The following is a 16875-nucleotide window of genomic DNA, read 5'->3' as shown; positions in this document are numbered from 1 at the left end:
TTGACTTCAAACGTGTATGTCAACAAAATGGCGTTCTCGGAGAGGGGGTGTGGCGAAGCTCACTGTAGGGAAAAAAAAACTACCTGACAGTAAATTATCTAACATGTTTCTGACAAAGAACCCTCCCAATTGTTTTTTAAATATTTAATAGCTTCCATTATTTTATTTTTTTTTTAAGAGGTACAGAGATTTTGGAGTCTGAATTAGATTTTTTTTTTCTTGAACCAACTGTTCTCAATGGGATTCAACATGCTTACTCTAAGACTTGACATACTGGACAATTATTAATTTGGACTCTGGAGCCCATGATTTTTACGTGTTTAGTTATTTTGCTAGTGTAAACTTTCCAGATTTACTGAAAAAATCTAGAAGCTTTTCATGAAATATCCAGTTATTTGAAATAGGCAGGATTTCCTTGCATCTTAAATGTTTATTCGCCTTTTATATGACTAATTATGCTATGATTTTAAACTTATTTCATAATATATGGTTTGTCACTTATAACTCTGAAGCACTTTAGAATGTTTTGATATTGACTGTTATAGTAAAGTGACCATGATTCAAAACAGATGGTCTTTTCTGGTTTTGTCACTAATGCTTATATTGTTTTGGAATTACAGGTCGCATTAAACACTGAAACAAACTTTATGACAATCTGAAGAACAAAAAAAAGGTTTTGTTTTTTGCTAACAGTGCCTGTGGTTTTAAAGTCAACCACCTGATGGCGCCAGATGACAACTGTATGTCCCTGAGTGTCACCCAAAAAGAAAGTCTTTCCTCTAGAAACAGTCTCTGTCACAATGCTATGGTCTATTGACACCAAACTTTAACCCAAATGATACACACAGTTATAGTTCATGTAATTATGCAGCAAAGTAAAACCTGGAAGATAAATAAATTGGTGAATTTTAGTAAATTAAACTGAAATTGATACCACAGCTGCATAAATACATACGGTAATACATTATTTGTCTGTGGTTCTCAACTCCAAGTTAACTTTTCCTGTTCCAGTGACGACAGGTCTGAGGAATGTGAGCACACCAAGAAAGGCTGCAAGTAACAACTATTCTTCAGAATCAATTAATTGTTAATTGTTTTTTTTTTATTATTATTATGTTATTTCCATGAGGTTATTTACCAATTTCAAACTAGGTTAACCTAGACTATGCCAGTATGGGATGTATTTAAAAAGAAGAGTTTTCATCTTGAATGAAACCTATATATATATTAGAAATCCTAACATTTGACTTTATTATTGCTATCTTTTTTCCAGCAAATGACCTATTTTAGAGGTGCATATCTCAGTTATTCATTATTAGAGAACTGATTTTGAGTATTCTACTTGAAAACACTCAAAGGGAGCACAGGTGGTCTTATTGTGCTGTGGGAACTTTCAAATGAAAGTGAAAAAAATAAAAATAAACATGGTTGATGAGCATCAAGCCTAGCCATTGCTTTGATTTCAATTACATTGTCTTTCTAGTCAGTCACCCGGAATTATTTCCTTTGCGCTGTGGATGTGAAAAAAACTGCAGTATGGTAAAAGAAGGTTAATTGTTTTAAATCTTATTTAAAACACAAACCATAATCATGCTTTTAAAGCAGGTTGTGTCTTTTTCAATTCATCATAACACTTTTAAGTCAAAATTTAACCATTGCTTAATTATATAACAAACTCAACTTTTTGTTACATCGTTTTTAAAAAAAATATGATGCCCTATGAAATTTGGTACAGAGTGACTGACGTTTAATTTAAAGCAACTAAAATACGGCACTGTAAAAAAATGAAAGCTGCCCAACATAGCGACCAAGATAAATCCATCTCTCGAAGAAAGTGCAGACAGCAGATATGAGTGTAGAAAGGTAATAAGCAAACAGATTCTGCCATGACATATGTGCTGTTTAGTCTTAGGCTAAAAAAAAAAAGTGGTTTTAGAATAATAACTATACTGCGTTCTATAATTGAGATCATTCAATATGTAAACAAAAAGTCTGTTATAATAATAAGAAAGGCATCAAATGAAAGTGCCGATTATATCTGAAAGCCACGGAGTGATCATTCCAAACATTGGTCAGAGGAAACATGGTGCTGTGAAAAGTTGATAAAGGAGGGGAAATCATGTCAACATGTGAAAAACAGTGTAAAAATGATAAGTGGCTCAGCTAAGATCGTCTTCAATGCTTAGAAAATCAAAGAAAGAAAAACGAGACAGACATTTAGAAAATTACCATCAGTATGGATCAACGATTAGCCAAAATGAGTCGACCATGATTAGCTCATTAGTGATGAATGAAGGTGTTCAGTTACCAGTGGGTATGGTCATAATTAGAAGAGATCAGGTAGTTTGAAGAGATTATAACGAAGCATTTGCTGGCCAAAAAGAGAAAAAAATGCCACATTTATTTAGATTGTTGCAAGTAGTGCTGTTGGGTCCAAACAGTTTGTCAATCAACCCCCAAATCCTCACATTATACAGAGGAGCATGGTGGCACAGGTGGCACTCGATGGGAATGTTTTTCACTCAATAGAATCAAACCCATTTACCTCACACCATGGCTGATAAATGGGTTTGAACATGTCAAAATAGAAGAGGTCTCACTAGGTTAGGAAATGCCTTTTCAAACCATAAGAAGTCGATGGACCCCAAGATGCCAATTTGTGGGCTGGATCTTGCTTCAAAATCAAAAGAACTAAGAGTGGTCAGTCCAATCTCCAAACATTGATCATGAAGAAAACCTGTTCCGTCTTTAAAGTATTCACTCAGTTTGTGATGCAAAACCAACACATGCAGAGGACCAATGGAATGAAGCCCAATCGCACTGAGCTGGAATAGCTGTTCTCTGGGGCCAAGAGTTTGTTGAATCCATGCATTAGGGAAGTAAGGTGGTTCCTGCTTTCTTGCTTATATAGTAAATGTTTGAGTTTATGAAAAGGCAGAAACTGCTATATTTAAAACCCAACATGTAATATACTTTTTGTAGAATAAAAACAAAACAATTCATGTTTTACACTAAAACAACATATGAAGATTTACCAATTTCAAGCAGTCTATGGGGAAGAAGTCGAGGTATACCCTGAAAAGGTGGCCGTACTATCACAGGGCAACACAGACACACACTTAAGGCCAATTTAGAGATGGTTAACCTACAGAAACAGTCATGCTTTTGGACTGTGGGAGCACAGTGGAGTACCTGCAGAGAACCCCCTCTCACAGGGAGAACATGCAGAAACGCCGAAGGCTAGGAATCAAACCCAGGACTGCACCAACATGCAGCCTTTATGGAAATCAATCAATTCATTGATTTATTGATGGCTTTGCACACCAAAGGTGACAAAAATGCTGTACAGGTCCGTGGAAGAAATAAAACATAAAACAGCAATAAAACTAATAGAATAAAGGCAGGGTAAAACAGAAAGAATGGAACATAACTGATGAAACCAGCCTGAGACTTCTGCTCAACTGAAGTCAGAAGCCAAGTTATTAGTCTTTAAAATACTTTGAAAATCATTGAACGTGTAGACCATCCTCACAGAGCGGCGATCATTCCTACAACTGGGAGCAGTAAAGATAAAGCTCTGCCTCCATGGTAATAGGGAAGATGAACAGCAGAACGTTTTGTGACCTCCGTGTTCTACAGAGGGAACATGCTACATATCACAAACAAAACATCTAATTGCTTCAAACACATAAAAACAATAGTAAAAAAATAAAAAATAAAAAATACACAGAGTTCAGTGAGGACACTAAGGGAATCGTGCACTCCTCTTTTACCAGCAAAAGGATTTTGGACCAGCTGAACAGGCTTGTCCATCCAAGTATCTGGGGTTGTCCAATACAGAAGTAACAACAGAGTAGAACAAACCCAAATGGTAATATTAGATAGGATGTGATTTCAGAGATGGAAGAAGCTAAATTTGACGACTGCAGTAACCTATATGTAAAACTGTTTTCAAAAATACAGCAGTACACGTACTGTACTCTGTGAACATGTAAAATGTCCGAAAAAATTATCACCGCAGTTTTATTTCCATTTAATTAATATTCAGCTCCATCAGAGACACAGGTTAGTAAATAATCAGAAAAATAAAATAAAAATTATATAAAAAAAAAAAAAAAGGAAATAAGGGAAGAATATAAGAGTTTGTAAATTTAAAGGAGCCTTAGAGGAAAAACTGATCTCTATTCACTGGATTGCTGATAGACCGAATAAACTGAAGTCTCCTGCCACCATCTTGGTACTCCCTCCTTTCACTGAGTCATGCCATAAAAATACCTTTAATGTAATTACCATAACAATGTAATAAATACACGTATATCACATAATCAATTTAGCACTTTTGGCACATCATCAGATAATGTGTGCTTGTAATCTGACTAAAGTATTTTTATGCTCCATGAACACACTAATTTTGTTCTGATGGATTTGTATAATATGTTATAATACGTGATTTACAGACTTCATACTGAATATGCAATGTGATGTGTCTATTTTTCTTACCATAAATTACAGTAATCTACCGATGCTATGAAACAGCAAGTGTGTGTCAAAATGATGAATTTATCTTTATAAGTCTTAACCCCCCCTGGAAATGAGAACATCATCGTTGTTTGATGCTGTGGCACACGTATTGTTTACATTGTGACCGGTCTAACTAGGGAGTACCAATATGGCGGCTGGTAACTTTACAGCACTGTGTACTACCAACAGCCTATCAGCAATCCAGTGAATAAATAAAGATCAATGGGAGTTAAAACTGTCGCCAGAGATAGAAATTCATCAGTGATCTTATAAATACTCCTGTAGATGTGCATAAAAAAAAAAAAGTTAGTGTAAGGACCTGAGCTTTAACCACTGTTTACAACATACTGCTATTATTCCTAAAAGAGTTATCTGAAAGGTTTTGGCAATATGCATCTTTTTAAATCAGTTGAGTTACCTGAATGCATTTACAGTAAGTTTTAGGGAGAAAAAGAAAACACCATGAAAAACAAAGCTGCAACAATGCTAGGAGTTATGATCAGTTTATTTTTTTAATTTGCTGAAAGTGCTTTTACAGTACCCCATCAGATAGTGGTTGACTTGGTTGCTTTTGTGCTGAATATATGGAGTGACACAAACAGAAGAAGCTAATAGTCTCATTTCATCTAATGGGATCAGAAAAAAAGGGAGCATTCCAGGTGATGTTTCATTTGACTATTTCCATTTATTTTAAAGCATTTCTTTCTTTCACAGTTGAGGTCCCGTTTTGCATTTGATAATCTATCAGCAACCTTAAATGTGTGGGGCACCTATACTGACCTCCTGGAGATATCTGAAACACCCCTCCTGAGATTATCCTTTCAACATATTGCTTTTTTTGTGCAAACAACAATCCGGTGATCAAATATGCTGCTAACTCGGAAGTTTGGTGTAAGGAGTGATATTGCACCGCTTTTGAATAAAACTGGTGCCAGAGAGCCTCTAGTAGACCCAGGATATAGGCACCCACTGTGGAGTGGAGGTGGCCTGCTCCATGGCCTCCTCCACCCCTTTAACGCTTTCATCTACGTCATTGTTGACGAGAACCACATCAAAGAAGTGTCCATATGTGCTCAAAATGGCATCAGACTCTTTCTGGATCATCTGAATGTTTTCCGTCTGAAAAACAAAAAGAAAAGAAACATTATATTATAGTTTTATTAGTAGATTAGTCTGTTGAGCTTTCGAATTAGTGTCTTTTAAAAGTATTTATACCCTTTTCTAATTACAGAATCTACATGACAGATCAACAGAGAGCAGCATAAACTTTAAGGAAAGTGTGTTATGATTTCTTACATTTACTAGAAAAATATCTCAACATTTTATGGCATATTTAGACTCTCTTTAACCCAATCACCAAAAATAACATGCAATACACATATAAACAAGTTTGCGATAGTGTACCAAAAACTCCAAACCAAACTACACTGCAAAAACGATCTAGAAATAAGTTAATATTTATTAAATCAAATATATTTACCCAAAATTTGAGCAGGTAAATAAGTTGATTTGCCAATGGAACGAGTATATTTACTCTTAAAATAAGATAATTAGATAATAAGCACTTGAAATCTTATTTTAAATGTAAATTGTCTTGTTCCAAGTTTCACATTGAACTCAATTCAAGACAAAATGCACTTATATTAATTTAAAAAATGACTTATTTAGATACATTTTTTGCTGAGTGGTTTATACAGTTTTAAAGGCACTGTTTTTTCTCTCTTATTATCACCTGTGGAGCTGTGTTAGTGGGAGCGATGAAAACCACAAGAGGAGCAAAATCCGCAGTCCGAACAAGCTTCAGGGTCTGAAAGGAGAAATGATTTAATCAACATTAGAATGAACATTAGATTTTTTTTTTTTAACACTAACCAATCTCAATTTAAAGTTCCTGAAGTGATTCTTAGATTTTTAAAAGAAGCTTTTAAAATGGACATTATTGTGCATTGATTTATTTCAAATGCTCTTAAAATGCTAAAAGCAGATTAACATCTACTAATTTAATTTGTTAGAATCGCCCCACAGTGCAAGGCTATTGGCATTAAGTGGGTGCCAAAAATAAAGATGTGCAAATGGTAGGAGAATACAAGACCACCACGCAGTGGAGAAAGATGAAAAGTTGATAGAGGCGACGTGTATTACAGATTTTTTGTAAACACTTTTTTGTTAAAATAGGACATTTATAATTGGAAGTGGGACACACACACTTTTTTGCAGCAAAAACACATGAACAAATTAGCAAAAAAAGTATTTTTTAATTTTTTCAAAATCTTAAGGAAGAAGAAAAAAATACTTGTGATTTTGCAAACATAAAAAAGTAAACATTTTTCTGGCGATAGCACACACATATCATGAATGCTTGTGGCAGGATTCAAATGAGCAATTTTAATCTAGATTAATTCAAAGGTTACAGTGAGACTAATCTAGATTAAAAAACAAGTCTATGCCCAACACTAGTAAAAAGAATTGAAATAATGATTTCTGACCTGTGGTTCTATGTCCAACACTGCAATCTTGTCCTGTTCGTGGATCTTATGGATCGTTTCAAACTTGGTTCCAAACATGAATCCCTGAAAGCTTCCGTACTCCAGCAGCTCGTTTCTAGAAATGCACTTGGTCATGTCTTCATTTGACATGAAGTAATACTCCTTTCCGTCCTCCTCGTCCTTACGCTGTGGTCTGGTGGTGTCTGTGTAGATTCAAAGTAAAAAAAATATGTAAAAAAATCAGCCAATGAGAAGCGTGCAGAATCGCTATATGAGCTGCAAAAACAGGTGAAAAGTCTGCTCACGTGGTGCAGGGTAGGAGAATTTCTCAGGGTATTTTGTTAAAAGAGCACTTTTGATGTTTCTCCTTCCAACACCAGGGGCCCCTAGGAGGAGCAGAATTCTCTTAATTACATCTTTGAAGGTAATTTTTCTCAAAGCGTCGCTTGAATAATAATTATTTGAATAAAATTATAATTAATCAAAATTAAATTAAAAAGTGCATTTCTGCATTTATGTGCTGAATATGTGTGAACATTACAAGTTTTATTTTGAAAATCTGAAACCAAATTCTTGAAAAGTGTGAATTCCTACTAAACTAAAGGCAGTATGAACATGTTAAAGCTCACCAATGAGCACCAGAGTTTTCCTTTTAAACGCAGGGAGCCTCACAACCTCCTCATAGGATATCACATCCAGCTGGTCAAAAACTGCAGGAACAGAGTTGATTTGTTTAGATAAGCTCACAACATAGGATTAGTGATAAGAAAAGCACACTCACTAGAGCTGTGTTTGGCAAGGTACTTGTCTTTGCACTTCTTTTTCTTTCCAAACGGGCTGCAGGACTGACTGCCCTGTTTGGCCTTGCTTTTACTGGCCACCCTCCTACAAAAAAAATAAAAATACACATATCAAGCCGGCATCTGTGGAATGCATTTTTCACACTGCAGGACGAGGCACTTTAGGGTTGTTTACCATTCTTGGAGTTCTGGAGAGGGTATCAGTCCAGCAAAGTCTACAGCACTGTTCTCCACTCTGCCCTGCCACCAGTTTGGATCCTGCTTGTTGATGATGTGGATGATGTCGCCGGTCTGAAACTTTAAGCCGGCCTCTTTGCACGGGATGAGGTCGTCCTTGGATGGGTCGTAGTCAAACTGAGCCCTCATGTACATCTGCAGATTAGGATCAGATTGAAACTAGGTTAAAGAAAAAAGGAAGAATAATTATTAATATATTATCTATGCAGACTAGCTATTCTTGTTGGGCATATTTTGTTCTTTAAAAAAAGAAGATATACCAGTAAGCCATTTGGATTATTAATTTGTTTAAAACGGCATAAATATCTCTGAGATCTGAAACCTTGAACTGAAGTAAAAGTTTCAGAAAAAAGTGGCAATATAAAGGTTTCTCATTGATAACATGAGAACTTTTTGCTTCAGGAGCACAAAACAAAACAAGGATATATTCCAATTAGTTAGGTCTTACAAATTAAAATGTGTTCCAATTGGTCACATTTGTCAGATTAAAATTAGATTATGATGATATTAAATATAGGTTTCCAACATTTCTATGATTTTTTTTATTTATTTATCTGATATACCTTTTTAAGTTTCTTTCATAAGCATAAGTGGAGGAAATACAGTGGTCTGCAAAAGTTTGGGCAACCTTGTTAATTTCCATGATTTTCCTTCAGAAATCGTTGGTTCTTAGAATAAAAAAAAAATCAGTTAAATATATCATATAGGAGACAAACACTGTGATATTTGAGAGGTGAAACGAAGTTTATACCATTTACAGGAAGTGTGCAATAATTGTTTTAACTAAATTAGGCATGTGCATAAATTTGGGCACTGTTGTCATTTTACTGATTTAAAAATCTCTAGAACCAATTATTGGAAATCAGAATTTGTTTGGGAAGCTCAGTGACCCTTGACCTACATACACTGGTGAACCCAATTATGAGAGAGTATTTAAAGGGGGGCAATTGTAAGTTTCCCTCCTCTGTGAATCTTCTATGAAGAGTAGCGACATTGGAGCCTCAAACTACTGTCACATGACCTGAAAACAAAGATTGTTCACCATCATGAATTAGGGGAAGGATACCGAAAGCTGTCTAAGAGATATCAGTTGTCCGTTTCGACAGTTAGGAACATAGTCAGGAAATGGAAGACCACAGGCACAGTTCAAGTTAAGGATCGAAATGGCAGACCAAGGAAAATCACGGATAAACAGAAGCGAAGAATGGTTAGAACAGTCAAAGTCAACCCACAGGCCAGCACCAAAGACAAACAACATGATCTTGCTGCAGATGGAGTCATTGTGCATCGTACAACTATTGCACGCACTTTACACAAGGAGATGCTGCATGCAAGAGTGATGCGGAGGAAGCCTTTTCTCCGCCCACATCACAAACAAAGCCGCTTGAGGTATGCTAAAGCACATTTGGACAAGCCGGCTTCCTTTTGGAATAAGGTGCTGTGGACTGATGAAACTAAAATTGAGTTATTTGGACATACAGTAACAAGGGGTGTCATGCATGGAGGAAAAACAACACAGCATTCCTAGAAAAACACCTGCTGCCTACAGTAAAATTTGGTGGTGGTTCCATCCTGCTGTGGGCCTGTGTGGCCAGTGCAGGGACTGGGAATCTTGTTAAAGTTGAGGGACGCATGGATTCCACCAAATATCAACAGATTCTGGAGACCAATGTCCAGGAATCAGTGACAAGGCTGAAGCTGCGCCGGGGCTGGATCTTTCAACAGGACAATGACCCTAAACACTGCTCAAAATCTACTACGGCATTCATGCAGAGGAACAAGTACAATGTTCTGGAATGGCCATCTCAGTCCACAGACCTGAATATTATTTAAAATCTGTGGTGTGACTTAAAGAGAGCTGTCCATGCTCAGAAACCATCAAACCTGGATGAATTAGAGGTGTTTTGTAAAGAGGAATGGTCCAAAATACCTCCAACCAGAATCCAGACTCTCATAGGGAGCTATAGGAAGCGTTTAAAAGCAGTTATTTCTGCAAAAGGGGGATCTACTAAATATTGAGGGTTTTTTTTTTATTGTGGTGCCCAAATTTATGCACATGCCTAATTTTGTTTAAACAATTATTGCACACTTCCTGTAAATGGTATAAACTTCGTTTCACTTCTCAAATATCACTGTGTTTGTCTCCTATATGATATATTTAACTGATTTTTTTTTATCCTAAGAACCAACGATTTATGAAGGAAAACCATGGAAATTAACAAGGTTGCCCAAACTTTTGCAGACCACTGTATGCACAATTAAAATCAGTTTGTGTGTAAATAATCTAAATAAGATATACTTTATTTAGAGACCTGAGGTACTGAAACAATTGTTTTACTAGTATTCCAATTTATAAAACAAATCTGTATTACCTTCACCCCAGGAGAAAGGAGTATTACTAACCCTTAGATATAAAGAGTTGGTACTTTTCATTTTGCTATCAGCTACGCTAAGCTAAATATGAATTGTTTTGATGTCACTACTATGGAACGCTGCAGCAAATGTAGAGTAATCGATAAACAGTCTGGAGCATAGCGAGAAAAGTTCAGGGACAACTTTTAGTACGGAGCATGAGAGATTCACCAAATGCAAGTAGATGTTTCAGGTGTCAATTTTATGTTTTTCTTTTTTTAGTTTGTTTTTTTGAAAATGAATAATATCCTCTTTACTTTTTGGCACCCCAGCAACAGATATCTTAAAATCCTTTGAATTTTCCTTTGTAAAATATAACCAATAATCTGAATAAATTTATTCGGAATGAAATAATAATCGTGATGAAACAAAATTATGCCTCTGCAATAAAAGGAACAAAATCCCTGAAGCTTTAGCAAGGGTGTCAATAAGTGCAAGAACGCAGCTGTATATTAGTGATTTTGCAAGACATTCAACTGTTTCCTTTTCCAGGTTACAGAAACATAATATCCCCACTAGATGCATCAAAACTAAACAAAGTGCTGGGTCACTAAATCCATGTTCTTTTTGTGATAGTACACGAAGAATGTCCCACTAAACCAACTAATGAAGTACAAACTGGAAGCTAGGTTGCCATCACTGATTATAGCAAACACGAAGCATTGGAGAAAAAACAAAACAAAAAACTTTTTCATTTAAAATAAATCCATTTCACTTTAAATGAACAATCAGCAGCATTTCAAAAGCTGTGGTTCGGTGTACTTTTGATCAAGAGCAGCCATTTTCTTGGCAGAAGGCTGGATGATGGAATAGCATGCCTGCTGTGTCCAGTAGATGGCAGTATGAAACCCACCATTAGTGCGTTTCAACTAGGCTAGACAACTATAACTACAGGTAAGATTACCCTTTAACAGGAACTAATTTCATAGTCACCTGATTTACTCACTGACTAAGAGCAGATGGACCTAAACAAAACCTTTATAAATATGAAAAAAGTGAAGAAATAAAAGTTACACTTCATCTCCGACATGGAAAAAAAGAAAAAGAAATGCCATAACTAAAGCGTGCATGGCGTCGATATTACCTCGCAGATTCTGGAGCGATTCTGCATCTTAGGGATGATCTTCATTGTAACCACGCCAGTTGTTTCTTTCTGCAGGAGGTTTTTCAAGACATTAGTAACCAAGAGAGGTGCAATTAAAAGCTGGATGATACTTTAAAGTGTCCAACTCACCAGAATCTTCTGTAGCTGATCAACAGAATGGTTCGTCACACTTTTCCCATTGATTTCTGCTATCTCATCCCCTTCGTGTATAGAGCCTGCAAACAAATAACCCACATGTATTTCTAAGGGTTTCTGCTGCTATTCTAACCTTAATTTAAAAAAAAAAAAATCTAGGTTATTCTGGCCTTTACTGATGCATCCAAAATGTATTCTAGAGGTTGAATGGTAAATGTTCAATAACCTGAATTTACATACCCCTTTAAAAAGTCCAAGGACTCAAGAGCTTCACATTATTATTCACCCATTCACACGCTGACAGCAGCTAGCTAAATTGTAGTCAAAGCTGCTCAGGGACAGAAGCAAGGCTGCTATAATCAGTAGCACACCCTACATCCTGAGCCTGTTGTTTGTTTTTTTTAATTTTTTTTTACATATGGTGGTGGATTTTCTCAAATCAAAATAACACATGAAGGGTTAAATATTTGATACACATTGGCAAATATTTGAAAAAATTCCCCTGCGCAAGTTGCAGAGAAGCCATGTTTTCTGGCCCAGATGTGGCTCTTAAAGCATACTTCATACATTTTTAATGAGAGGGAGTTCTGGGCATTTCCAGCAGTTGGCATACTTTATCTAATCCCGAGGTGCTGTTTTTTATTTTGCTTTTTAACTGGTTATTGTATGGATTTTAAATGACAGTTAGGGCTGCACAATAAATTGTGAATACATGATCATTGCAATACCAGTTAATGTAACATTTATACAGCAAAGTATAATTTGTAATAGTTGTGCAATTAAGCATTACCAACCTCATATGTAATATGCCAATGTCATATTTAGCAAATTGGACAGATTCTCATGGCAGGAGGGGCTCACATTTTAGATGAATGACATTGACCTATACTAAACATGCATAGTGCCCCCTATAACATTTATCAATATACTGCAATTGCAACATTTTTAAATATCATGTAATCACTGTTGTGCTGGAGCACCATGCTTGCTTGAGGATTTGAGATGAAGTTAAAAAATCTAAAGCTCTTCATAATTCCATCTACTTATCAGATTTCATTTAGACAATAAACTAAAACAATCCCACAGCATCATAATACCACCACCAGGCTTGAGAGTCTACAGTCCTCTGAGGACTGAAAGCTGTATCAACTCTCAAATTGGGGAGTGGGGAAAAAAAAATAGAATAAATAAATTTGGCAAAATATCCCGATTTTCGGTAACCATATATTACATACCGATAAGATCAATCTTTTAGCTTGAAATAATGAAATAAATAATGAAAAAAATAAATACATTTTAACCTTAAAAAAGGGACCACTGCTCTCATTTAGCCATAAAAAAGAAAGACAACATAAACGTAAGTTCAGGTGTTTTATAAAATATGTGAATCAGGAAATTGTCTATACCCTAAACTGAACAATTATTTTCTACTTCAAAAAACTCTTTAGATTTTTTTATTTTATTATTATTACATCATTTTCTTATTTAAAATTTCAATGTATAACATGGATACATTAAAACTTGCTTTTTATTTCAGTGTTAACTTCTATTTAAAGTAACGGATTATAATTAAAAATGTCTTCTACACTTCCTAACAAAATTCCTTACATCTGAGGGTGATGTTTCACTTTCAAAGTTAGAAAAAAATTTTAAAAAATCAAGCCGGAAACGCAGAATAGGTCTGGCTTTTCTCTAATCTTGCTAAAGCATACCAATCCAAATATGAGTTTCAGGGTATGCATACATTTGAGCCTGTCTGTCAACTGAATGGATGCATCCTTATATTATCCCCCAACATCACCTGGAACATATCCTGAAGAAAAAATAATCACCTTGTCTGTGGATCATCCCACCGTGTAATATTCTGGCCACCGTGCAGCGCTGCTTTTCATTTATTTTCAGAGTGACACCCTACAGATGAGAAACGGACCAAAAGGAGGAATCAGTTGATATCCAAACACAAAGCGACGGCCTTCTGGGCGGAGAGCATGCATACCATCGGCTCTGAGGGGTTCTTCTCAAAGGCTACTTCCTTCATCCTGGATAGCTCTGAGCCGTTCATGTGTCCGGTACAACCATTGGTGTAGAACTCAGCTCCTCTGCTCTCAATGGCTTGCATAGCCGCCTGAAGGGACAGAAATTTGAAGATGGGAAACGTTAAAGGAAGGAATAATGCTGAAATTCACATAGAAATCCATTGAAACAGAAACCCTCCAACATTTCTACTAATATTTATACTCATGTCTCCAAACAGCTGTGTTTCATTAGCAGCTTCACTGTGTGTTTATGGTTGAATATTAACCTGGTTTTTTAACACCTGATTAAGCACCTCCTGCCATTTGCTCCCCCCAGCTTCATGTGGTCATGGATACAATGAGAGGAGCCGCATCAGGTGATCAGAGAAGATTGGATTTTCAGGATTTTTTTTTTTTTTTGTTATTCAACACCCGAGTGAAACTGCATCTCTAATTATATCAAGTGCATAAAGATAGTCCCCATCAGAGTTAACATCCTTCTAGGAACGACCATTTAATGTATTGGGAACAAGATAAGACACTCCTGGCTTCAAGGGAATAAAGTACAGAGGAGTTTGCTGCATAAAGGAAAGTTTCTAAATGAATGACTAAACTATGGTCTGGGAGGCCTGCAGCATCAGCATAAAGTTTCTGCGTTAAAACGACACATCAGCACCACCTCAGCAGAAAGGATATCATCTTCAGAGAAAACAATAAACCAATAAATATTATTATCACTCTGCTTCCACCCCCCCCTTCCTTCATCCTGAAAGGCTGCTTGGTGCGGCCTACCGCCAGGAATTCCTCCTTAATCCGGCTTCTAGTTTCTGCATTATTGGATAAGCAGGAGTAAACAAACAGCAAGGGAGCAGTTTTTTTTTTTTTTAAATGTAGCTCAACAGTTATTTATACTCTTGCTTGCACTGCTGTGCGTCACAACTGTGCAGGAAAAGACCCGATGCTTAACAGATGAAGTTACATCCTCTGTGTCGCAGTAAACATCCTGACGGCCTAAATTCTAAGGTTCTCCTTACTCACTTTGTTTTGTCTCTTAGAGCTAAAACACACACAGAAAACAAACAAACAAACAAACAAACAAAAAAAACAATAAGTGAGCAGCATTAACAAGTTACACAACCAGTGTATCTCAACTCTGCGACATCTGTGTGATTAGTGACACAAGACCCTTTAATGACCTGCACTGACTCAACCAGAAGGTCTACAAGTTATAACTGCTGAGGTTTCAAACGGCTACAATTTTCAATCAGGCTTTACAGGAAAATGGTGAAAGCAATTACATTCCCACTGGCTGTGTGGAGAAGAATGACATGGTTCTGCTCCTCCACTAACTCTTTCTATGCATTTTGGTTTATCATCATCTTGAATTCCGAAGCCTTGAGTGAAGGTTAGAAGCTGAAGCTTTATACGGATAAAACGGAGCACACTCCAGCCTTCCTGTTATCTGCTGTAATCATTGCTCTCTCTTGCTCTTTGGCAGCATTACTGACATCTCTGTTCTTCCTCATACAGAAATTCAAACTATTTTTGAAGCTGTTGTATTTCTCCATCAGAGCATCTGCATTAAAGCATGATGTTGCACCAACTAATTATAAAAAAAAAGAAGATTGTAATTACTGGTTACCCACTGGAAAATAAACAGTCTGGTGTTTTTGTAAAGGAGAAATTTCTCTATGAATCTCTGAGTCATTTTCTCATTGATCAGTTCTCTCCGCTGATTTAATCACAACCTACTTATTTGTTACTCAAGAGTGAAACTGTTTTCTATTTGAAATAAAGCAACTTGGAATCACTAGCTCTATCAGACAAAAATGATCAATTTAATAAGAAAACACTCCTTCAAAATGACAAATTTTATAGGATGCAGATTGAAGGTTTCATCCATAGCATTAAGGTTTTTTAAATGTTCATGCAGGACATTAAGTTCTCACTTTGCTCTGTTTCATCATGTGATTTAAACGATTTCTGATAGTGGAATGTGTGCTTAAAGCAATCAGTAGTGCTTTAAACATCACTGGCTGTTTATCTGGTCCCAAAACTGACATAAGCAGAGAAGGACAGGAAGCATCCTCAACTCCAAACTCAAGATAAAGAGTTCCCCTGCAGATATCCTCAGCTTACCAGTCCTTACTGTTAAGATAATGTGACCTCACTGTAAGACAGTGATATAAAAAATCAGGGCCGGGCACAAGGGCACAGTGCTGTGATTGGAATCGCAAACTGCTGATATGAGGAAAGAAGTTTCCTCTCTTCCCCTTTTTCCCCCTCTCTAAGTCTCACCAGTGCTGACCTTTCAAATTTCACAGAAAGACTTTCTGAAACACTGCTGCTCCCTGGCTGCTTAGTTCCAATTCCCCAAATTATTATTATTTTTTTCTTCATCTGATTTCTGGACATTTTAGTAAGGAACCAAATCTTTGTTCTTATGTTGCAATCACACTAAGATGAAGTAAACAACCTAGTTTCATCTGAAACTAATTCCTGATCCAGTTTTGTGGGAAAACTTACCAAACAATCTGTGCAGAACCGAGCAAAAAAAAAAAAAGGAGTCAGAAAAGGAGTCCCAAAAGAACAGAGGAAGGCCTATTTATGATCATTTGACATGTTCAGCATGCATGGTTTTGTGTCCTGTGGTTACAGCCTGAAATACACAGTTGTCAGCTGTAAATGCATTTAGTTTAGGTTGAAATGCAGAAGTGAAATTGTCAATCAAGTGTCTTGTGGAGTCTAACAAAGGCTGACAGACTGGAGTTTGCTGACAAAGACCTGCTGATTTGACAGAAGTCTCAAGTTCTTATTTTAAAGAGAAGATCCCGATCAGCTCTTTAAATCGCCCCTTTATCTATTGATTATTTGTTGGGGTAATTTTACACAGCTACAACTATTAATGAACACCCTAAAACACGCAACCCGGAAGCAAATGCTCAAAAATAATGTGGGAGACAGAGTAAATAAGGCCTTACCTTGTCAGGCTTTGGTTTGTTTTGGAGGAGATGCTCCAGGTACAGATCAGAAAGGGCTGTCCGGACGCTGCTCACCGGCTCAAGTATGAGGGCAGGTTCGTTTTTATTGGATTTTAACGTCATCTTTCCCTGTTAGGTTTAAAAAAAAAAGCGGACCCTTTTGCCCCCGACCAAGGTCCACGG

The 16875-nt window shown here is 36.5% G+C and overlaps 1 protein-coding gene across 1 annotated transcript; it reads right to left on the bottom strand.

The window, feature by feature from the left end:
• Positions 1-4575: 4575 nt before the first annotated feature.
• On the bottom strand, positions 4576-16815 carry mpp1 (membrane protein, palmitoylated 1). Its single transcript, XM_015371309.1, has 12 exons — positions 16693-16815; positions 13693-13821; positions 13529-13607; positions 11691-11776; positions 11541-11609; positions 7983-8179; positions 7789-7892; positions 7637-7717; positions 7313-7393; positions 7008-7210; positions 6254-6328; positions 4576-5640 (listed from the first exon to the last, which is right to left on the bottom strand). Exons 1-12 carry the CDS (start codon positions 16813-16815, stop codon positions 5464-5466), a joined length of 1404 nt encoding a protein of 467 aa, XP_015226795.1. The 3' UTR covers positions 4576-5463.
• Between the last annotated feature and the right edge of the window lie 60 nt (positions 16816-16875).

The sequence above is a fragment of the Cyprinodon variegatus genome, unplaced genomic scaffold (genome assembly GCF_000732505.1).
Source record: "Cyprinodon variegatus isolate N-32 unplaced genomic scaffold, C_variegatus-1.0 Scaffold56, whole genome shotgun sequence".
Classification (NCBI taxonomy): Eukaryota; Metazoa; Chordata; class Actinopteri; order Cyprinodontiformes; family Cyprinodontidae; genus Cyprinodon; species Cyprinodon variegatus.
Note: the sequence above shows the minus strand (reverse complement) of the source record. Positions and strands in the feature narration are given on the sequence as shown.